This window comes from Hyperolius riggenbachi, chromosome 2, assembly GCF_040937935.1.
Source record: "Hyperolius riggenbachi isolate aHypRig1 chromosome 2, aHypRig1.pri, whole genome shotgun sequence".
NCBI lineage: Eukaryota > Metazoa > Chordata > Amphibia > Anura > Hyperoliidae > Hyperolius > Hyperolius riggenbachi.
In genome coordinates, this window is record NC_090647.1 from 141,829,220 (window position 1) to 141,853,724 (window position 24,505).

Below are 24,505 nucleotides of genomic sequence, written 5' to 3' on the forward strand. Positions count from 1 at the left end.
TGTCGGGAGTGCAGCACCACCACGCATGGAGGAAGAGGAGAAGACAACCCAGCCGTCTGGACAGGAAACTAGAACAGCTCCCTGCTGCCCCCTCTTCATAGCTGCATTACACAGCTGAAAAGCGGCTGGGGCTGCTGTTCCGGAGGCTCGTGTGTCGGGTGCGGGTAGCAGTTCCTTCAGAAAGCAGGTTGGGTTGGGGGTCTTAAAAAAGATCCATGCAGGGCTCTACAAGAGGGTACTTGTGAAAGTGTGCATTGTGTTTTTCATTGCAGGACATCGATTCTATATCTAGGAACTTACAGGGGTTTTTTTTGGGGGGGGGGTGCAAAATCTGCTCTGGAACCTCAAGTAGTTAAAACAAAAAAATAATCTGTTACTTCCCATTCAATTTAGTTAGATCAAAACCTGTGGCTGTACTGTTTGATAATTTGACAATGTGCCTGGTCATCTGTGTCACTTAGAGGGCGGCACTATATAAGCAGAGTTCTGTTTCTACGCAGATAATGTAAGATTTTACACCACCAGCTTTGTTTAAAGGATAAATCTTAGTAACTTATCAAGGTAAGCTTTGTGTAAAGCCATGTAGGATGCTGGATCTTGTCCGAGATGCTGTATCATACCTGGCAGCTATCTCCTTTGTGCTGTGTGTAAAGCCATGTAGGATGCTGGATCTTGTCCGAGATGCTGTATCATACCTGCCAGCTATCTCCTTTGTGCTGTGTGTAAAGCCATGTAGGATGCTGGATCTTGTCTGATATGCTGTATCATACCTGGTAGCTATCTCCTTTGTGGGGTTCTCTTCTGCAGGTAGCATGGTTCTTTACCTTCCCAGTTCAATGAAGTTGAAATCTGGGGCATGTGCCTCTGGTAGTGCGTGTCCCTGTCTATTCCTCTCTCTCTCTTGCTCTGTCCTGCCGCCCCAAAATGGAAGATTGAGTTATTTGAATTATTTTGCATATTATCATTATTTCAGGTTGATGGTTAATCTTACCCAGCCGGCTCTTCTGTGTTTTGGAAAGGTTCCTGAGGATCCCACCTTCCGTCACCACTACTTACAGACTGTGTCTTTTCTGCAAGCTTATAAAGAGGTGAGCTTATGTAGTTGGATCCTTTTGTGAGAAGCAGGGGTGTCAAACTCAATCACATAAGGGGCCAAAATCGAAAACCTAGTCAGTCGTAAGCCAAATTGTTTATTAAGATTAAACATTTATTGAACAGTGTCAAAAGAAGTGGCGTAACTATAGCGATCATGGGGGGCCCGCTTCTCCCCCTTCTGCAGAGTAGCGTAGTGCTGCTTCAGGTCTCCTCTAATCCTCCTATCAGCTCTATGCTGCATACCTCTGGCGGTGAATGCATGTCATGTGATCGGAAGCTGGAGGTATGGATGTATAGAGTGTAAATTTGCTGGGAAGAACGGAAGAGACCAAATGCATCACTGGAGCAGGTAAATATTATACTGCTCTGCTGCGCTACTCTGCTATGTGGAAAGAGGGTGGGGGGGGAGGGGAAGGGGTGTGTGTGTGTGTTTTACCAGCCACTCAAGGGAGTTTGGATCCCAAGAGGGGGTCCTGTGGATTGTTGCTGCACCCCACCTCAAAATAACAATATATAACAGAAACATTGACACCAGCTTTCTCCTTTGGATGGGAAGGCAGTGTACTGTGGTTCTTTTACTGCAATGATGTACTTTTGAAGCTCTCAAGGGCCACATGTGTCCTCCGGGCTTGCGTCTGACACGTGTTGTGAAGGAACATGTTAGTGTATTTCAATGGCATCGCATTTGACTTTCAGTTTTATTTTTCTTGGGTTTTTTCCTTGATTTTTCTACATCATTTTAATTGCTACAATATTGTTTTTTGTTTTCTATATGCGACTCATTTAATGTAACTTATTGGACACACAGAAACCTCAGTTGTTTTGCGAAAAAAAAATCGCATCCATATTTGAAGTTGAAGAGAACCCGAGGTGGTTATCTCGAGGGGAAAGGAGGAGAGGGATTTTCTACTCAAAATTCCTACGGGGATTTTCCTGCAGGCTTTCCACTGCTGCCAATTAGCTGTCTCTCCCTGGCTACGCCCCCTGCCGCTCCCCCGCCTCCCTGCATGCTGGGAGAGCATCTTGCTCTCCTTCCAGCGTTGTGACCCCAGAGGTCACGAAAGTGAAAGTAACTTGTTACTTTGTGTCCCCACCTTGGGCTCTCTTTAAAGACATTCTTATGTACATGAATACCATTGGCATATAGCAAAAACTTGCATAAAATGCACAAAAATGCCAAATCACAGAGGAAGTGCGAAATCCCCACAAAATTCAAATATGCAGACTCGTAGATGTGAAAAAACCCCGGTTCATCACATGTGGAATTCACACGGATACGTCAGAACACTGCCTAACTACTGTTCATATTTCATGAAAAGTAAAAGCAAGGGATAGTGATCTTATATCAATATTTAAATCTCCAGAAAATATTGTAGTGCGTATAGAAACTGTGTGTAGTGAAAGCAGGAGCAAAAAATAAAGCATTATATTTTGTTAAAATAAATGATAAATATGCTAATTATGTATTTGCTAATTTGACTGCAGATCCACTAAATATTTATACTTATACATTCCCCTAGTTTATCAGTGCCACAGGGCACTGCCAAATTGTATACTGCCCTTAGTCCCTCCTCCTTTCTTCACTGAACAGTGCATGTTGCTTGGCTATGTCTAAGCAGCTTGTCTGTAGAGCGCTCTGAATTGTCACTCTAACGATCGCCCAATGAGCATTAAGCGTAGCATTAATTTAATGTGTAGAGACCTTAAGGACGGTTTCACACTGCCAACCCATGGTGCGGTGCAATTGAATGACGCATCTCAACTTACATGACTTCTGGTTCGTCATGCAAACTGACCACCAATGCGCTTTTGCGCCAGTGTTAACTGAGCGGCACATTGAGGACTTCCGCACAGATATGAAATGCCCCATAGACTCGCACTAGCGTTGGCCTGCAGCAAAATAGGCCTACGCAATGCGCCAGTGGGAAAGGGGCCTAAGGATTGAAGTTTGGTTTTCAGTACTCTTTCAAATTGTCTTCTTCTACTCTAGGTTTTTTTCTCTGGCTAGAGCAATTCCTGTGTGTATTCATTTGATGGGCATAAGAGCCATTACAGATTCTGACCAGGAATAGATTGTACACACAAAAAAACCACATTGGTTTTGGCATTAAAATGACCAGGCTAGCCCACACTACTTCTGCCTTATGCATGTGCTATCTGTTTAGTGTTATGACTTTCTAATAAAGCAACTGGTTTTGAAGCCACGGCTTCTTTGCAGGACCACGATCAATAGCAATTTTAAAATGTAGAATGCTTTTGTATGCCTAGAGTGAGATGCAGTATACATGTATTTTTCCCTATGTCACTGTCACTTGCGATAGGTTGAAAAAAATCTGACAGGTTTTGGACAAGTCCATCTCCTCGCGGGCGTTTCTTGGGTTTTCTCTACCTTCAAAAGACTTTACTGAAAACCGGTTATGTAGTCCATATACCAAAATATTGTGCAAGTGAGTAGGGAAACCAGTCCGAATTTTTGTATATCCCTCTCACCTCGAGTTCCCCTTAAGGGGACAGAGCTTATTTGAGCTGGAACAAGCAGGTGATAAAAAGACAAGGGCTAAAGGAACACAGTGCCCAGAGCGAGCATTGAACAATCTAATAGTGGCCACATCAGTCAGGTAAGTTCTCTCCCTCACGGGTGCCCGGTGGTGGGCTTCATGCTTTGGTAGAGATTGATGAGCGCTTAATCCATATCTGCCAAGCATAGGAGAAAAGCAATTTATAGTTCATTTTACTCTGAGATAAATGTACATTTTATTCAAATGCATTTTACAATTTTCCACCAAAGTGTTCCTTTAATGCTATGTTCGGGAACTGAGGTGTAAAATTATCAGCTGAACTTTCCTAATTTTTTTCTTTCCTAGGCTTTTGCAAATGAGAGACTCTTTGTAGTACTAAGTGAAAAGCTGTACGATTTGCTACAGATGGTAAGAGCTGTTTTATGTCTGTTACATCTGTTTTATGATTTTAAAGAGACACTGAAGTGAGAATAAATCTCGCTTCAGAGCTCATAGTTAGCAGGGGCACGTGTGCCCCTGCTAAAACGCCGCTATCCCGCGGCTAAACGGGGGTCCCTTCACCCCCAACCCCCCCGCAAAATCAACGACCAAATTGGTTGTAGATTTTGCTGCTCCTAGAGGCAGGGCTAATGGCTGCAGCCCTGCCTCCAGTCGCGTCTATCAGCGGCGCATCGCCGCCTCTCCCCCGCCCCTCTCAGTGAAGGAAGACTGAGAGGGGCGGGGGAGAGGCGTCGATACGCGCTGACAGACGTGCGTGGGGCAGGGCTGTGGCGGTTAGCCCTGCCTCAATCAGGAAGAGATCCCCGGCTGCACGGAGGGGATTTCGGGGGGTACTCACTCCACGGAAAAGTGACAGTCTAGTTGTAGTAGTGGAATCCTTTACATCAGTCTTCTGTTTTAGTGCACTTTATGCAGTTTAAATCCAGGACCCTAAAGTTACAAGGCAGGAATGGTAGTGATGTTGCTTATCATACACCTTCCTCTTACAAAATGAACACAAATTCAGGCTGAATACAGAGATGTCAGCTTACCATGGCAGAAAACCTTGTGCAGAAATGACCAGCTCATTAGGAGATACTGTCACTTCCAGTATACTGTATAGGGATTTTATTAAAGGATGAAGTTCCACTTCTTCAGAAATTAACACTGAAGTGATAAGAAAGCACTTTATCAAGCTACCATGAATAGTGCTGAAGTCACAAGCAAGGCGGACAGACACACACATACAATCTAGGTTTTAAATGTTCCATTATTTATTTCCTTAATTTCATTTTCTAGGACTGGGAGCAGCGTGAAGAAGAGCATAACTTGTTAATTGAAAGGATTCTTTTGTTAGTGAGAAACATTCTCCATGTGCCCGCTGACCCAGAAGAGGAAAAGGTATTCCAAGCATCCAGCGGTTTTAGACAATGTTTGCATAAGTACCCAAGGTATATTACAAGCAGGTTAAAGAGAATCTGTACTGTCCTATTTGTACAATAAAAAAACATACCAATCGAGTCACTGTGATCTCCTGGATCCCTCTTTGCCGTTTCTGCTGCTCCCCGACGCGATCCTGGCTTGTAATCTCCAGTTTTAGGCAGTGTTTACAATCAAACATGGCCGCTAACCAGGAAGTGATGCATGTATGTACAGTGGTTTGCAAAAGTATTTGGCCCCCTTGAAGTTTTTCTCATTTTGTCATATTACTGCCACAAACATGAATCAATTTAATTGGAATTGCACGTGAAAGACCAATACAAAGTGGTGTGCATGTGAGAAGTGGAACAAAAATCATACATGATTCCAAACATTTAAAAAACAAAAAACTGCAAAGTGGGGTGTGCGTAATTATTCAGCCCTCTGAGTCAATACTTTGTAGAACCACCTTTTGCTGCAATTACAGCTGCCAGTCTTTTAGGGTATGTCTCTACCAGCTTTGCACATCTAGAGACTGAAATTCTTGCCTATTCTCTGCAAAACAGCTCCAGCTCAGTCAGATTAGATGGACCTGCAATTGATACAGGTGAGCCAATTAACCCTGCATCTGCTGAACTCAATACTGGACTTAAAGGAATAGCGTGCAAAGCCCATACTTCTCCCAATACACACCTCATACGAATCTGCAGGACAGTGCTGTTGCTAACTCTCAACAACCACATGCATTATCCAGAAACCTTTCCTTCAAATCCAGAGTAGACCTCAGTAGAGGCTCCGTACCCTGCAGCACAAAGGAGGTTGGTGGGGCCCATTTTGGTGATCAAAACTGATGTTTGTATGGCGAGCTTTAGATATTTGTTGCCTAACTCAGGTGATAAAATTAAGGCTAACTAGTTCAGCAATGATAGGTACCAGATGTAAACATCACAAATTGAACTCTGGCTGAACTAAATGGACGGATGTCTTTTTTCAACCCAAATAACTACACACACACACACACACACACACACACACACACACGTATGTGTGTGTGTATATGTGTATGTATGTATGTATATATATATATATATATATATATATATATATATATATATATATATATATATATATATATATATATATATATATATATATATATATATATATATATATATATATATATATACATACATATACACAGAGATGCTGTCTGAGTAATAAACACGGAGCCTGGAAAGGGCGTGAATAACTTGTATTATTCATTACAACAGAGGCTGCCCATTCCTCCATGGTTCGACAAAGAAATTATTAGATATATTACAGAGACAGTTCAACTAGAAAAGGCTGCAGTAATCCAGACCACATTAGAACAAGTATAGGAACTTATAGGATAGAAGAAATAAGGCTCACAATTTTGTTACAGAGTCAACCCGAGGCGGGGTTCTTACAACTCAATCCCCATACAGAGGCTGGGTCTGCCTATAGAGCCCAGCCTCTGTTGCTATTTAGCTTCCTCCAAAGCCCCCCTGCGCGCTGTGAGACCCCATAAAACACAGCCGCGCAGCGTGTCGCAGCGGGCTGTGTTTATCTCTCTGGCAGTCTCCGCTCTCCCCCACCCACGTCCCTTCCCTCCCCGCTGATTGAAGGGAAGGGACGCGGGCGGGCACCGGAGCGATTCAGGAGGCGGGGCAGAGTGGAGACTGACATTAGTGAGGTAAACCTAGCCCGCACAGCGCGGCTGTGATTAATGGGGTCTCAGCGCGCAGGGGGGGGGTTTGGGGAAGCTAAATAGCAATAGAGGTTGGGCTCTATAGGCAGACCCAGCCTCTGTATGGGGATTGCGTTGTAAGAACCCCACCTCGGGTTCTCTTTAAGTCAGAACCGTCACATAGAAGCCTAGACCTAGGCCCTGTTTCCACTCTGTCGGCATGCTTCTGCAAGACGCAATGCTGGCACTTGGCTGTGATGAAAGAGCACATCTGAATCTCTATAGCTGTGCCATGCAGACCTCACAGGAATTCAGATGCAGCTTATTGATTACAATACACTGAAAAATTATCCAGATTTAAATGTGGGGAAATTGGCGAGAATCATGTAAGAAAGGACAATGAAACCTCAAAGATGATGGACATGAGAGAAAGGCAGGAGAAAATCCCAAATGGGAAACGTGATCAAGGATTCTGTTACATATACTACCATTAACCACTTCAGGATTCTGCGTACGCTTAACTACGCCCCTGAATCCTGAAGTGGATTGCATGGAAACCGTTCCATGTCAGTTCACAGAGGGTGTCTACGTGAACACCCTGCGAGCCCCTGATCGCGGCTCGCAGGGTAAATGTAAACACGCGGGGAAGATCTTCCCCGGTGTTTACATATATACGGCGCTGCTGTGCAGCAGCGCCGTAGAGGAGATCGGCGTTCCCCGGCCTCTGATTGGCCGGGGATCGCCGGCATCTGATAGGCTAAAGCCTATCCTATCCGGCGCAGGACGGCTTTCCGTCCTGCGCCGCACACAGGGGACGGGAGAGGGAGGGAAGGAGGCAGAGGGAGGACTAGTGCTGCGGAGGGGGGCTTTGAGGAGCCCCCCCCCCCCCCGCTAGGCGCAGCAGCGCAGCGGCGATCAGACCCCCCAGCAGGACATCCCCCTAGTGGGGGAAAAAGGGGGGGAAGTCTGATCGCCCTGCATGATTTCTGATCTATGCTGCGGGCTGAAGAGCCCCCGCAGCACAGATCAGCCAAACCACCCGGAATCCGGAAGTGGTTAAGATACATATTTCCTTACAGAAAACTTGTAAAAGCATTGTAACCTTACACTAATTGCTCAAAGCTGGCAGTATGGGTTATTTCAAAGCACACACCCTTCCAATGGCAATATATATCAAATAAACTGTGTGATTGGTACTATTGAATTTTGAAGCAATGCAATGAGCAATACATTCTATACAGTAAAATTTACTTATTGGTATTAAAGTGGTCTGAAACTCAGCATTTCTTCTTTGCTCTAAAAGATTATTTACAGCCTTAAACTAACTACCAGCAAAAAATAAAAAGATAAGCTGAACAGCATTCAAACAGTTAGACACTGAAGTGAAAAAAATGATTATTTGTATGTGTAGTACAGCTCAGAAATAAAACATTAGGAGCAGAGACATAAGTCTAATATAGTTTCCAGTACAGGAAGAGTTAAGACTCCAGTTGTTATCTATGCAGAAAAGCCATTGAGCTCTAGGACTTTGAAAAGTAGCAGAGAGCTCTGAGTTCTGAATGGTGTTATCTGAGCTGTCACGCAAGGATTTTCTTTTTCTCTGCCAGAGGAGAGGTCAATAGTTCACAGACTGCTCTGTAAAAACATTTAGAATACTGAGTGTTGTGTAAACTGCACATATTAGGGAATGATGCAATGTTAGAAAAAACACTATATAACTGAAAATAAAAATATGAGAATATTCTCTTTGCTACTAATCTTCTAGTAATTATCCGCACTACACAACTAATTCATTATATCATAATTTTTTTTTTTTCGCTTCAGTGTCTCTTTAAACTCATTTTTTCATTCTGCAGTGTAAGCATGTGATCCGAACTTTTAGCTTGTGATATGACATAATATTGTATCAACAGATGAATGTAAACCAGGGATAATTAGTAACCGCTAGCGACATCTGAAACTGAACTACACAAAGCTGACAAGCAGACAGAGATGAGAAATGTATCACATACATAGCTGCTGTATTTATATTACAATCTATGAATACAATGCAATGGCAGCTTTCAGAACAGACAAAACTGTACTTTGGGACCTTGTAATATGTAAACAGGCAATATTACTTGTGCACAAAAGTAAGTATGTAACTGAATGGGTAATAAAAAGTAGTAAAGCACATTTTACTTGAATGTTATGTCAGATTTTTATTCCACTTTAAAGTGAAATTGAAACACCATTGTTTATGATATATGTCCAATTCCAGAATGGAACTTGAGGGGGAAATGTTTTCATTGAAAATGGGCGATTTCTGGCCATTAATCTAATTTTCTTTGCTTCTCCCCTTGTCTTTACACTGACGTGGAAATGCTTAAATCTGTTTTGTTCTCTTGTGTAAGAGCATCAAGATCCTGGCCAACCCTCTTGGATAATGCTTGTGATGACATCAGGGCTGGCACATACATGGGGTTAACTAGGCAATTTCCCAAGGCCCCAGAGCTGGCTGATGGTTCCTATAGAGTATTGGCAGCAGAGCAAACCCGCCTGTCCAGCTGGCACACTCCTCCATCAGTTTGTTCTTTCTCATCCCTGCTGGCCAACTCTTGTCTGTGAGTTGGCAGCATGTACGTGAGCCAGGTCACTTCATGGGTTGGGGGGCCCATGTAATTTTTACCCAGGGCCCCATTGTAGCTAGTACTAGCCCTGGTTGGCATGATTGAGCATGCGATTGCCTGCATATTAGTGATGTTGGTGATGAAGAGTGTGAGCACTGGGAACAGCATGAAAAGAAAGGGGGGCAGCTTGTGGGTTCTCTATTACACTGATGCAATACAGACTTGTTATTCAAAACTATTTTTACATACCTGCTTGTGACTGGAGTCCTTTATTAAAACTTGGTAAAGAAAAGGCTAGCATCGAATAAGCGTCTTATGCCTTTGTTCTAAAATACAAAGCTGATTTAGAGTAGCTCTCAAAACATAGTTACCTTTGCTTAAAATGCAGACATGCAGCAGAACACTGATATGTTTCCAGGGTACATATGTGGTTTGCTATCTTTCCCAGCCTCTATGGGGCAGGTGCATTGTTTTTATTTTGTTACTGGTGGGAAGTGTTTTTCTATAGTCTTCCAACAAGCTTGTTTCATGGTAACACATTTCTCAAATAACTATTACTGTGAATTGTTTTGGACTACAGCTTTTAGGAAAATGTGCCAATGTTGGTATATCTCTGTGGTTTGTTGTCCCTAAGTCGCCACATAAGCCATGTTCTCTCTTGTAGAGCGTTGATGATGATGCCAGCGTTCATGATAAAGTGCTGTGGGCAATCCACATGAGTGGGATGGATGACCTTGTGAAGTTTTTAGCCAGCTCAGAAACAGAGCAGCAGTGGAGCATGCATGTCCTGGAAACTGTGTCGCTCATGTTCCGAGACCAGGTGAGTCCCAGCAAAGGGCCTCGGCTGCTCTCTGAATTAGACAACATAACTGTTATACACACTCCTATAAATAAATTGGCATTATCTATCAGAGTGGAAATTAGAAAACTTAGAGAAACAGTGACCAAGAATTGAACTTCATCCCAATCAGTAGCTGATACCCCCTTTTACATGAGAAATCTATTCTTTCTCACAAACGGATTACCAGGGGGCTCTGTATGGCTGATATTGTGGTGAAGCCCCTCCCACAGGAGACTGAGAACCATTTTCCTGGCAGTTTCCGGTCTGTGAACCTCGTTGCATTGTGGGAAATAACTGTTTACAGCTATTTCCATCTGCCAAAAAAAGCAAACAGCAGGTACTTCCAACGACATCACCTGCCAGCAGTAAAAATGTCACCATGTGATAAATGGCAGAATGTAAATCAGGGAGAGGAAAGATTTTACAACGGGCAAACACTGACTAAATCATTTATACATAATCATTGTAAAATAAAGCACTTTTTTATTACATAATTTTCACTGGAGTTTTTCTTTAAGAGAACACAAGTAGACATTGTCTATCTGGCCTATGACCCAATTTTAGGTCAGTTCTCCTGATTTCAGCATCACAAACACTTCCTATATCTATATATTATGGTATATTGGCAGGTAACTGCCCAGTTAGTGAGGTTTAACTTAGGCTATGATATCACTTAGCCTTCTCCCCAGTATTCTCTGGGAGACCAGATGTTTCTGCTCACCTCACCACCTTAGTCAGTAAAATTAGTCTTTGAATTACTTTTTCAGTGGTCCAAAAGACAACTTCACTCACACTCTCGCCAATTATAAGATTGGCTAAATGAGCTAGGGAGATATTTGACTGTTTTGTTGGGTAAATCAGTAGACCTTGACTCCTGATTAGCCTTACATGAAGTTACTGGCAGCCAAAATAATGATAGCCAAGGGCATGAGTAAGGTAAAGCTAAACATAGAAGTATTGACTTGTCTTCGACATTCATCCACAATTCCTTGAAACATGAAAACAGTTTTTTTGTTTTTCTTTTTGCTGGCCAGAGCGCGGAAAATTTGGCTGCTGCTGGTCAGGTTCGCTCCACAGCAGAAAAAGATACAGATGTGAAACATTTGGACATCCTTCGGCAGAGAGAAATGGCAGAGAAAAAAAGTAGAGTGTTTCAACGTGGCACAAGGTGAGAGCCGACTTATTATTTGTCCGGCAAAAAAGGTTCTGGGCTACTTTGTCACTATTCTCAGGATCGTTGCTTCTCAATGTGAAATCTTGCATGAAGCCCCAGCTCAAGGGAGATTGACAGCTATTTTGTGTTTTTTCCATTTGCAAATTATTGCAACATCTGTTATCACCTTCCCACCAAGCTGCTTGGCAATAGTCTTGTAGCCCAGTCCAGCCTCCTACAGGTCTACAATCTTGTCACTGACATCATTGGCCAACTTTTTGGTCTTTGCCATGGTGGCTAGTTTGAAATCTGATTCTGTTGACGGCTGTCCTGTAACAGATTCTGTATCAAGCTGGGATTAGACGCACTCCCTTGCAGGGTCTCTCAGTCAGCTCCCGCCGCTGCTCGCCCTTGTTCTCAACTGCCCAGGGTCTGTATGAGGGCCATCATTATTATTATTATTACTACTATTATTACTACTACTATTAGTATTTTATTGGACTGCTCCTGCCCGGCAGGTAGAAAAACACTAACTGATGACCCGGGACTGTTACTAGTAAGGGTCAGACCTATACCATTAATGCAATTAACGTAGTTCTAAATTGTTTTTGCTGTGCGTCTTGTCTTCTTGTACTATGTCTATGCCATGTGTACCACAAATAATTCCGAATATAGCTATGCTGTATTTGGCGAAATAAAATGATTCTGATTCTGCAGAGGGTGTTTCTAATCTCAGCTCGTTACCTGCATACAGGGAAGAAACCTGGGAGCCTGAAATTTTGATAGGGGTTCAAAAATGTATTTCACTTCTAACAATGTGCATCAATCTCTGACTTTAGTGCACGAGGTTTAAAGTGTTCTTTTGTTGTTGTTCTGTCTTTCACAGCTACAATAAACTTACCATTATAGTTATAGACTGGTCATTTCTTGGTCAGAAGGCAAACGAGCAAAATCAACAGGGAATAAAATACTTCTCTCTCTTGCTGTATGAGATTCACGTGAGTGTCAGACGTCTACACTGGGAAGACACGTGCTTCCCAGCTGTAGATGTACTTTACCTTGGTTTGTAGCAAACACAGTATGCGGGATACAAGATGTACCAGGTCTAGACTACAAGTTACGTGAGTTCAAGAAAACAAGTGCATTCCTGAGTCTTACAACAATGCAAATGCCAGATCCTATATAATATAGGTAACCAACTATGGAGAATACTAACTCAGTGAAGCGTTAGTTCTCCTCAGATCGGTCAGATGGGTTCTTAACCAGTCATACCAACAATATATATTTTTAGTATCACATATATCCCCAATGAAATAATGAGTCTCAGACCAAGATCACTTTTTATCTTAAAAAAAATGTATTCTTGTAATAATAAACATAGAATATACAAAGATCACATAGAACAGGGTTATTATAAAAAAGGCAATAGTAAAAATATCTAGCAACATTTCTCAGCCATCAGGAGTACATAAATTAAAAAGAGATACGTACCACCTCTCTTACAGCATATCTCGGCAATGTCTTATCTGAACAGTGCCTTGACCTATATTTATAGGGGACATCGTATCCATACCAAGTTTCACTCACGTGAGTTCCAGAGTCGTCACAAGAGACAGACATGTGAGGGGGAGTTGGCCTTGGATGGGGCCAACTTGAAATTTACGACTCCAGGGTTTATGCACAGTTGAATGGGTCACTTAAAGTTCATTCTTTCTAGGTGAGAGTTGAATTCACAGAGTTCACCTAGAGTTTGAGCTTACTGGGTGAAGGTTCACCAACAGTTTAGCTTACTAGGTGAGAGGGTATCTATAGTTCATAAGCAGTTCATACGGTTATTATAATTCACAGCACACCAGATATAATAGGATTATTAAACACACACTGCACATGATATAATAATGCAAACAGTTACATTAGTCATATACCATAAGATATGCATATATGTTTCTCTAATTATAGTGCTTACACTATTTCAGTTTACCTAATGACAACCTGATAATAAAGATTAAATATGTTTGACACCCCGCCTTCAGGGAGTCATTGGGTCATCTTATATATCACTCCTCAGTAGTATATACATTGGTATGGTCATTTTGTTCAGTCTCTTCGAACTGTTCAAACCATACACTGTTAAGCATGTTGACATAAAAGTCAATACTTATCGGAGTGATAGGTGAGATAAGAAGACGATCGATCTCCTCCTCTTCTTCTTCAAACGATAATCCGTCACTCAGGTTGAAACAAGGATCATTATTTGCAACAGTAATGGGTAGTGTTGGAGTAGGTATAATCCCTTGGGTTTCTTCTTGGGATGCATTGGAAATGTTTCTTGCTTGACGGATAGTAACCAGGTTGAACTGTCTCATCCTGTAGTCTCCCTGGTCATTGGTCAGTTCTATCATTTCCACAGTATTATCTCCAGGTGTGGACGAAAGTTCTTGTAGCATGTTATAAGTTGTAGGATCAGGCTGTCTTGGTTCTCCAAATGAAAGTACGGAAACAGCTGGGAATATTGGCTCATACCACTCATATGGTTTGCATTGCATCCAGTGTTCCTTGATGTATTGTTCATATGGATTTCCATTCCTTTGGGCATAACATGAACTTGCAGTAGGAGTAGGAAGGCAAGGATTATCCCAGAGCATGGTTCCACAGTGATTGTGTTTAATTCCAAAACGGTATAAGGCAACTTCATTAGGTTTTCCTAGAAGTGCATCCACCTTCCAATCAACTGCAATCTTGAGTGTCCAGTACTGCATTTTCTCTAAGACTGGTTCGAGTCCTGCATTGCAAGAGATCCAGTTGTTGAAAGCATCAGGCACAAATTCATCCCAGCCTTCCATAGTATTGCAGGGCTTAAGGGTGTATGTTGCCATTATTTTCTGAAGAGAATAACCACGCATATAATTATTATGATTAGCAATATTGGAGTCCCAATTGAAAATAACCCACGCAGAAATGATCCTATTCCTGAAGCACCGTCTGTAACTGCAGTACCAATACTTGTAGCAAGTGTCAAAAGTCCATTAGCTAAAGGTTGTAGTACTTCAGGTAGGGCAGTAGTCTCACGGATCAACCTTTCTACTTGGGCCAACTGAGCTCCTGTGAGTGAGGTTAGTCTTCTTAAATTAATGCTCTCTAGCACAGCTGCTTCTGTTAGATTGCTCAGAAGAATCTGGTTTCTCTGTAAATTTGCTAGCAGAGTATAGATCGGCTTTATATCTTTGTGGAGGACATGGGGTACAAATTGGCTCAAGTCCAACATTATTTCTTCTTCTCTAGAAATGGGCAAAAGGTGAATTTTATCACAAACTGAATTAAAGGAACTGTTAACTAGATATGTGACACCTGCTTCTAATCCACAGGCTGCCTCCCCAATTAAGACTAAGTAAGTTCCATTGTATAGTCTATGTTGCATTTCTGCAATGTTGTGTGTTGGAATGATTTGTGTTCCGCAAGTTTCATCCTTGAGGCACGAATGGCTAATTAATGTAGCTTTCATACAACTCAGTGTGTCTGTAGAAGTACATTCTCCTGTGAGAATCCATTCTGGCTCAAGGTCCTTTAGACAGACGTGGCTGGCATCAACTTGTAGTTGGAACTTAACTCTTTCCTTGAGGTTGTAGAGTGGTGGTGTAATTATTTCCCAGCAATGTTCATAAAATATATTCGGAACTGGAATAACAATGTCCATATCAATTATACATGTATATGCAAGACCAGCGGAGAACCTATCTCCCATTGTTTTTACTAGTTTCACTTGCCTTATGTAAGTCTTAGAATGTTGTCTCATATAAGCTTGTTTTAATGTATTGGATGACAGTTCAGAAATCCATGTATCTTGCTCAATTAATTGCCAAGGTATTCTACCATTAATAACATCATTAAGCATTAATTGAAATTTATCCCATAAAATAAGAGTTTGAAGTTCCTCTTCTATGTCTTGCCTGACAGTTATTAATTCTTTCAGTGTTACTTCTAGCGCTTTCCTGTTAGTTAGGATTGCATCAGCTAGCTGTATATCATTTTTATCTGCTAGTGAAAAAAGAGAGATCATTGCTTGGTGCAGGGATGTTTGTTCTTGTATATATGTGGCAGCTAATTCAGACGAAGGAAGACCTTTTCCCCCGGATGAAACCATATCCAGCAGTGGTTTCAAAAGAACTGGTTTTCTTGTAGTCTGAATTGGAGTAGGCAAAGTAGGTAGAACATCATTATCAACAATCTTTAAATGTAACAAAGTCTGTTGCAAGAGGTTATTCATAAGTGACTTTACCTTTTCACCTTGTTTGATTGTAAAAGTCCCATTAAAATTATGTTTACAAACTGTTGATAATGGAAGTACAGTAGCACTAGAATAGTCTCTATATAAGGTACCTGTGCATATGCCACCTTCTTGTGGGAACCATTGTCTTCTTCTACACGCATTGGGTTGATTTAACCATTGGCTTTCAGTTGCACCAATCAAATTCATTTTGCAGAGCTGAGTTGTATTATCACAAGGTTCCAGACAAGTCATAGTCTTGGGCCATTTAATAGAGGTTCTGACTGTATTAAATCGAAGAGCCTCAGTGGTAAAGTTGTCACATATAGCATAAGGGAGTATAGGACTTAGGTGTTGCATAAGATATGGATATCTACAGTATAATTCAATCCATGGTAGTTCTGCAGAGTTAGTCTTGTGCAGAGTCTTATTAAGTAGTAGAACAGCAGCAGAACCATTAGGTGGAAGTATAGGGCAGGATAAATCTAGTTGGCAGGAATCAAAAAGGACCAAAGGCACAAAAGAGTCTGTAATTTTGGGCCACACATTATGTTGTTGCCATGGAAATAATCCAGGGGTACCATCTCTCCAATTTTTTGCACAAATTTGGATTGGCAAGTCCTCTCCTAAATCAAATGGTTTATCCTGTTTGGAAAGGTAAAGTGTCCCATATTCTTTATCACACCATGACATGAAATAGTCCTCTTTATTCCATGATGTCTGAGTCCTGTCTATAGCTGTACGTTTCAAGTTCTCAAGTATTTGCAACACACTTGGTAAAATGCTGATTTTATTTTCACTGGAAGCAGGAAAAAGTGCTTCTGTGTTGAATCGCAGCGTCATTTTTTGTACTATCTCCTCCGGAGTTGAGTGCAGAGGTTTAGCTACTCTGTCATAAATCACAGCAGGACTTTTCACAAAAGCGAGATTTCTTGTAGAGCGCAGTTTCCTGTGTAAGATACCTTGTGATTTTGGATTGTCAGCTGTACTTATTTTGTATTCTCCATGTATTGGCGAGAAGACATGTATTCCAAAAATTATAATCAGTCCAAACCATAGCCACAGCCAGTATATTAGTAGCTTCAAAAAGTACTTGTCAAGAGGGTTGGTTAACCAGAGAACTCTTCGTAAGAATGATTTCTTACCAGTATTATGCATGTTAGTCTCTGGCAGCTCAATAGTACATGTACGTAAAGAGGCTGAAGCAAAAATCTCTGAATTATCACCTGGAAAGTCCTTGTTCAGTTGGGTAGAAGTGTTCACATCTGTAGTAAAGATAACATCCAGGAGTTTGCTATGAGGCAAATGGCTTGACATGTTCAAAAAATACAGTTCTTCTTTTTCCAGAAGAGTCTGTCACAATAACAGCCTTGTTTTCAATGTGCTCAATCACAGAAAAAGGTCCGGTCCAGGCTGGCTCAAGTGCTGTCTTGTGTAAATTTTTTACAAGTACAGATGATCCGACTGGAGGTAAAAGGTCACTTTTAGCAAGACCTAAAGTAAAAGAGAGGTGGTTATGTACATCCTGATGGCTGAGATATTGCTCTAAAAAAAGACTATCAAAACTAGAAGTATCTTTTGTACTAGTTAGTCTAGTGTTAATGTATTGTATTGCTCTTGGCAGAAGGCTTAACCAATCAGAATTCTCTTCTAATTTCATTTTTTGTAAAGTCTTCTTGAGTTCAGCATTGAATCTTTCAATCATACCATTAGTTTCTGGTGCATTGGGAACAGAATGTTCAAGAGTAAATCCTAGTTTAGAGGATAAATCACGTAACATTTTGTTAGAGAATGCTGGACCATTATCAGTTACAAGTTTCTTAAAGGGTACTATGGACCATAGCTGTGAAAGTAATTCACTTGTCTTTTCTCCTGTTAATCTCTTTTGTGGAAATGCAAAAAGATATCTACTTTTAGAGTCCACAACTGTAAGAACATAGGAAAAGCCTCTAATAGGTTCTAAGGGCCCTATATGATCAGCATACAGTAGAGACAAATTATTTTTTCCAATTTCAAGTCTGCCGACATAACCTTTCTTCTTGTATTGGGTTGTGACTTTTTGGCATGTTAAACATGATCGGACAGTCCTATTAACATCTTGTTTTATTCCGGGCCACCAGTAAGACAACAACATTTTGTTCATTGTTTGTACATTCAGATGTGGAGTATTAGAGGTATGGCATTTCAGCAGTATCTCATCTCTGTGGTCCGGTGGTGGACATGTCTTAATGCCTTCATCTGTACCCACTAGGAGATTTAGTGCATCTTTATCTTTAACATAATCAAAGTCTCTAGGGTAGCCTTTAACATGTTCACCTTTAATTACTTTTTCAAAATCTTGCATGGATGATCGTAGTGTCATTCTTCTAGTAATGCTTTGTACACCTTCATCAATCAAAGTATTTCCCTGTGAATGTATGCCCTCTGTACTGTGTCCTTTCACGTGCAGGAATGTCATGTTGTCTGTCATATGAGTGAAGATCGTCCTCCAGATATCAATGTTCTTCACTTTAACACCTTTGCATGTTAGGAAATTATTATTCAGCCATGTGTCCTTATTATGTATACTTTCTATCACATAGTATGAGTCTGAGCATATTAGAATCTTCCCTTTGGTATGTGTGGCATCCATCACTGCCATTTCCATCGCTTTAAGTTCAGCATTTTGTGCAGTATTGTCACCCAAGGATTTTATTTCTCTGCTGTCCTCAACAAATTGTCCATGTAAAAATCTTCCCTTTATAAATCCTCCTGCTGCTTTATAAGCTGACTGTGTCCCTAAAGCGTGTCTTGCAGAACCATCTGTATAATAAATAACATCAAAACTGTCCACATTCACCTCCTCTGTGACACATAATGGTAGCTCAGAATAGTCTTCATGAGTAGAGTATACAAAATGTATTTTTTCATTATTCAGAGAATTCGCCCATTGCACCCATCTCACATGTAGAGCTTTAGCGCCACCTACTGATGCTTTAGTTGCTGCTTGTAATTCTGGAATTGATGAAAAAATAAAAATGTCTTTTCCTCCAGCTATATCTGTATATTTAGCCAGTGCATATTGTATGCATGCTAGTACTTGTTCTGTTCTTGCAAATTTCTTCTCAGCAGGCGTCATTTCTTTAGAGAACCATAAGATTGGTTGGGTCTCATGTCTGTTAGTTATTTTCCCCATGAAGAAATTATTATTTGTCATTATGTGTATTTCCATATCAGTATCATCTTTCCTTGATGCTAAAGCTTCTGGGCTTGTCAATGTTCGTTTCAACTCTGCTAATTTTCTATTGTGATCCTCTGTCCACTTCTCTTTTGTATATCCGCCTTTCAAAAGTTCATAAAAAGGTTGGATAAGGGAAGCAAAAACAGGTGTAGTTCTTCTAACAAAATTACATAATCCCAGCAGTGATTGCAGCTCTCTTTCAGTTTCAGGTTTAGCAATGTCCACAAGTTTCTGCTGAAAGTTTTTAGTCAATGTTTTCCCTTCTGAGGAGATTTCAAATCCTAAAAATTCCACACTGCAGTACCCAATCCTGCTTTTGGTAGGGTTAATAACATATCCATTGATAGCCAAAGTTTTGCAAATCAAAGTCACATTATTCAACAGTTCAAGTGTAGTATCAGCAGTCGAGTATATGTCGTCCATGTAGACAACTGTATCTTTAATCCCAGCCAGGAGTTCAGTTAATCTGCCCGCAAAGAGCGCTGGTGAGTTTTTCTGGCCTTGGGGTAAACGATTATAGACATATGATGATCCTCCAAAAGAAAATGCAGTATATTCACGGTAGTCTCTATGTAAGGGAATACACCAGAAGCCATTTGCTAAATCTAGGACTGCTTTATATTTTTTCCTAGGCAGAGTATCAATTGTAGCTGTTGCATGCAGGTTCTGTGTACTAATTCCATATGTACAGCGGTTCAAATGTCTGTAATCAATAACTAATCTCAGTTTTCCATTCTGCTTCAATATTGGCGTTAAAGGACTATTATAGGAACTTGGTCTTTTGTCAAGTATACCTTGTAGTACCTGTAGCTCAATATTTTGTTTAACAGCTGCATAAAGTCCCTTTTTTATTGGATATTGTTTTTGGGGTATCGGTTCTGTTTTGATGTGTTGTGGAACCTCTTCACATGTCAAGTCAAATCCACTGTGTTCAGCATATAACTGTAATGCATCATGCCTATCCAAGTTATCCAGTAAGACAGTAATGTCCCGACTGTGATTCTTCATCATGTCCTCAGAAAAATTAGATAGGAACAAGTCTCTAGAATTTTGAAATGTAGGTAAAAGACAAGCATCTTCAGGTTTCAGGATAAGATCATATTCTTCTTCAGATTCATCTTTTTCAAGTAACAAAACGGTGATTGTTCTTGCTAGTTTTATGCCTTTAAAAAATACAGTTATTTTACCTTGCTTGTGCTTTTCATTAGTACCATGCATCGTAGTTAGCCAAACAAAGGTACCATCCGGTATCCATGATGAAAAGTGTCGTGTAAGTATAGTAACTTCAGTCCCTGTGTCAATAAGTGCTTTTTTCCACTCAAGCCCAGGTGCTGTCTGGAACTCCAGGTGGTGCTTTTTGTCCATTCTTGATGTGGGAAGGAGCAGTTGTAGTGTTCTCCTGAATTCTTTTATTAGACTTCTTGTCTTCAGGAGCTTGTGGCTTTTTATTCTTTATATTTTCTGTATTTCGCTGCTGTTGGGGTCGCTCTCCTGAGAATTGAGGCTTGCTGTGTCCTAGATTGTTCCTTTGCCAGTGGTCAGACGGTTGGTGGGCATCAAACCTTTCAGTCTGGTACCTTCTCGGTTGTCTGTTCCAGTTGCTTTGTAAATCATTAGAAGGACTTCCTCGCCGATCATCACGCCATCTATTATTGAAGAAGGGATGAGCCTGACGAGGTGGATTTCTTCTCTGTTGCAGTTGATGTGATTGTGGTGGTTTCTGAGTTGAGTCTGGAGTTTTCCTTTATCTGTTTGTTCTTGTCCGGTTTAGGTTCTGGCACCAGCGGCATGCGGAATGATCTCCAGACATTAGTTATTGCCAACTTCACATCCTCTGTAGTAAATCCATAGCCCAATCTCATAGTGAGAGCTCCTTTCACCCCGCTGTCCTCAATTATTGAACATAAAAAGTCCAGAACTTGTGATGGTGTTGCAGTATTAGCCACTATGATATCCACAGCTGATAAGATTCCTGATGTCTTTAGTACTTCTTTAGCTTTAGTAGATAAGTCAACAACTCCACTTTGTCCACTTGCCCGTTCTTGAATTGCAGCCGATACTCCAGCCCAACTTGAAAAAGTCTCATTGGGACCCAAAAGTCCTGGTGGTAACAACATTTGTGTGAGCATTGTAAAGTCAACAATATTCAAGTCTCTTGAAATTAAATCAAGCTGTCCTGAGTGCAAAGCTATTTTTTGTCCCAGTTCCTTCGGAGTTTTATTATGCAGTGGCCCCATCATTTTAAGACATACATCCAGTCTCGTTTTCAAATCACTCATTGCACCTCCTGTGTTCCATGAGCTTTGTACAGACTGTTGTGGGGTCAAGGCTGGCATAGATGGTGTCAATCTGCGTCTTAAGAGTGGTTGATTGACTGGCCGCAAAGGCGTTGGTAAAACATCAGCAGGTCTGTGTGTAAAGGCTTGCGTAGCAGGAGGCACATGTAGAAGTGGGGTTGAAGGATTAATCCTCATATTTGCAGTTAACTTAATTTCCAGCAATCCACGAATAAAAGTATATACTGTTTTCATGGTAGAATGCTCAATTTCATCATATATAGGTATATGGACATGTTGTAACAATGAGATGTCTATATCTGAATATTTCTTTTTCAGAAGTACAGGTCCCATTAAAGCAGTGGGTGGCAGCAAGTCTGATATACTGCTTTCAAATATATCCTTAAGAACTTCTGCATCCACTTCACAAATGAAATCTATCCTGTTATGCTTTGGCAATGCAAGAAAAACTAAGATTTCTTCCTCAGAGTATTTTATGCGGAGTGGTATATATATTATTTCATTATTCACAGTTGTTTGTAAAAACCCTTGTAATCCAACAATATCTTCGATTTGGTCTAGTTCAGTATAGTGTGATCTAAGTTCCTCGTATAATCTTTGCAGCCCTCCTGTTTTTAGTGTAGGTGCTGTTTTTGGCATAGTTGCTACTAGTGCTGTAAGATCTATAATATCCTCAGATGCAGTAGCCATGATTCTTTTTTATAGTTTGTGCACAAAAAACTGTATTTTTTTCTATTAATACAGAAAGAAGTTTTTTTTATTGTACTGTACTCTAGTATTTCAGGGGATATAAATCACGTGGGCGCCAAAATTGCCAGATCCTATATAATATAGGTAACCAACTATGGAGAATACTAACTCAGTGAAGCGTTAGTTCTCCTCAGATCGGTCAGATGGGTTCTTAACCAGTCATACCAACAATATATATTTTTAGTATCACATATATCCCCAATGAAATAATGAGTCTCAGACCAAGATCACTTTTTATCTTAAAATAAATGTATTCTTGTAATAATAAACATAGAATATACAAAGATCACATAGAACAGGGTTATTATAAAAAAGGCAATAGTAAAAATATCTAGCAACATTTCTCAGCCATCAGGAGTACATAAATTAAAAAGAGATACGTACCACCTCTCTTACAGCATATCTCGGCAATGTCTTATCTGAACAGTGCCTTGACCTATATTTATAGGGGACATCGTATCCATACCAAGTTTCACTCACGTGAGTTCCAGAGTCGTCACAAGAGACAGACATGTGAGGGGGAGTTGGCCTTGGATGGGGCCAACTTGAAATTTACGACTCCAGGGTTTATGCACAGTTGAATGGGTCACTTAAAGTTCATTCTTTCTAGGTGAGAGTTGAATTCACAGAGTTCACCTAGAGTTTGAGCTTACTGGGTGAAGGTTCACCAACAGTTTAGCTTACTAGGTGAGAGGGTATCTATAGTTCATAAGCAGTTCATACGGTTATTATAATTCACAGCACACCAGATATAATAGGATTATTAAACACACACTGCACATGATATAATAATGCAAACAGTTACATTAGTCATATACCATAAGATATGCATATATGTTTCTCTAATTATAGTGCTTACACTATTTCAGTTTACCTAATGACAACCTGATAATAAAGATTAAATATGTTTGACACAAACTGTTACATGTGTTATAAACTCGTTATATACTTTTCCTAATAATGACCAGAACTACTTAATACGCACTGGAAATCAGAAGAATGCAAATTGTTTCTAATTAGAAAATGTATTGCTACTTGAGTGAGTTCTCCTAAAAACAATGACCATTTGATGGTAAAGGTAGAATATTTCTGACACCATTACTGATTGGAGTTTTGTTTAATGTGTCTTCTTAGGCATTCCAGGTTTGGCGGCTCTTATATCATTCAGGGGTTGAAGTCAATTGGAGATAAAGATATAATATACCATAAGGGACTTCACAATGTAAGTGACTATAAAGCTAAGCTATGTCTTGTCTAAATGATTTGGTTTATAAGTTATAGCTCTTTGCTGGAGGCCATTGCACTGCTTAAAGTACACTTGAAGTAGTTTGAAATAAAAAATGTACATATTTGCCTAGGTAGTGGGAAGCCTCTGAATGCACAAATAAGGTCATGCACAAAAAGAGGAAAAAAAGCTGTGCAGGAGCGGATTTGTTCTACTGGGCTTGTGCAGGTCTAACTCGGGCATGCCCAGTCGGGATGCGCTTGTTAACAGCCAGGAGCGAGTCTGGAAGAAACTTTTTCGGCTGGCATAAGTCAAATAAGTATAGAGGGGGCCTCCCACTACCTTAGGTAAATATCTAACTTTATTTCATACCACTTCATGTGTGTTTTAACTGGAGGCAACAACAGGTTGTGATTGTGGAATTTTTTTCAGCCTCTTAACACACGCCAGTTGAATATTTGCATTTGTACTGTATCAAAATGTATTTGTCAGGAATCGTGTATATTTATGTGGCTAGTTTACACATGCTTCCAAAGTCTGCTGATTGCCAGCATCCCAAACAGTGGCGTATTTGCCCCCTCCTACTATAATGGGGCTTTGTGATAGGTGAGACTGCTCTACACCCAATTCCACCTTTTGTAGAAATTGTCATTGCCAACCCAATAGATCAGGTTTGGGGACTGGGTGTATTGCTCTGCTCAAGTACCAATCCATGGAGTTCCAATTTTAGATAGTGGAATTAATAATGTTGGATAAAAGGTGCGTCCAGACACTTATTCATTCTGAATAAATCTAGATTTGTTTAAAGTGAAGAGATGTGAGTGGGCCCTGATCAGTTGATTGGCCGTCACACACCTCTTAGTATTTGTGCCTACACTACTTTTGCAGGTAGAGGCACAGGATATTTTGGGGTCCCAATTAAGCTCTCGGTTTTGAAAATCTGAAGCTGTAGTCTGGTAAATTGCATATTATATAGATTAGACCAAAGTATAAAAATGAACTGGTTGTGGAAGTTGCAGTTGTGGTTTGAATAGTGTAAAATGCGTTGTATCCCCTTTTTTGTAACAGTTTAAGAATTATACTCATGATCTTGGAAAGGAGGTCAAGAGAGTTCCAAAGAGAAAGCTACAAGCAAAGGACAGAGACAGCAGCCGTCGCTCTGCCCTTAATGTGCGCCTCTTCCTCAAAGAATTTTGTATAGATTTCCTGGAGAACTGTTATAACAGGCTAATGTACATTGTGAAGGTGAGATTTCCCTACTTCTGCACCCTCCTCTCTTGGGCTGGCCATACACTATACAATATGTAGCCCAATTTAGCATTCAAACATCAGATTGGGATTAGTAATTGTTTATTGCCAGAGCACATCAACGCCACAAATGGCCCCGCAACTGACCCCCGGGCTACTATCAGTGATCGGGGATGGC

General features: G+C 40.7%; 1 protein-coding gene across 4 annotated transcripts in view; it reads left to right on the forward strand.

Moving 5' to 3' along the window:
* The window catches only part of TIMELESS (timeless circadian regulator), a 111,656-nt gene that overhangs the window by 38,020 nt on the left and 49,131 nt on the right, over nt 1-24,505 (forward strand). For all 4 annotated transcript variants that reach the window (XM_068267573.1, XM_068267572.1, XM_068267571.1 and 1 more), the window contains exons 5-11: nt 974-1,088; nt 3,960-4,022; nt 4,893-4,994; nt 9,994-10,149; nt 11,205-11,338; nt 22,989-23,076; nt 24,148-24,324. In XM_068267573.1, the coding sequence (XP_068123674.1) occupies nt 974-1,088; nt 3,960-4,022; nt 4,893-4,994; nt 9,994-10,149; nt 11,205-11,338; nt 22,989-23,076; nt 24,148-24,324 (835 nt within the window). The remainder of the gene's footprint in view (nt 1-973; nt 1,089-3,959; nt 4,023-4,892; nt 4,995-9,993; nt 10,150-11,204; nt 11,339-22,988; nt 23,077-24,147; nt 24,325-24,505) is intronic.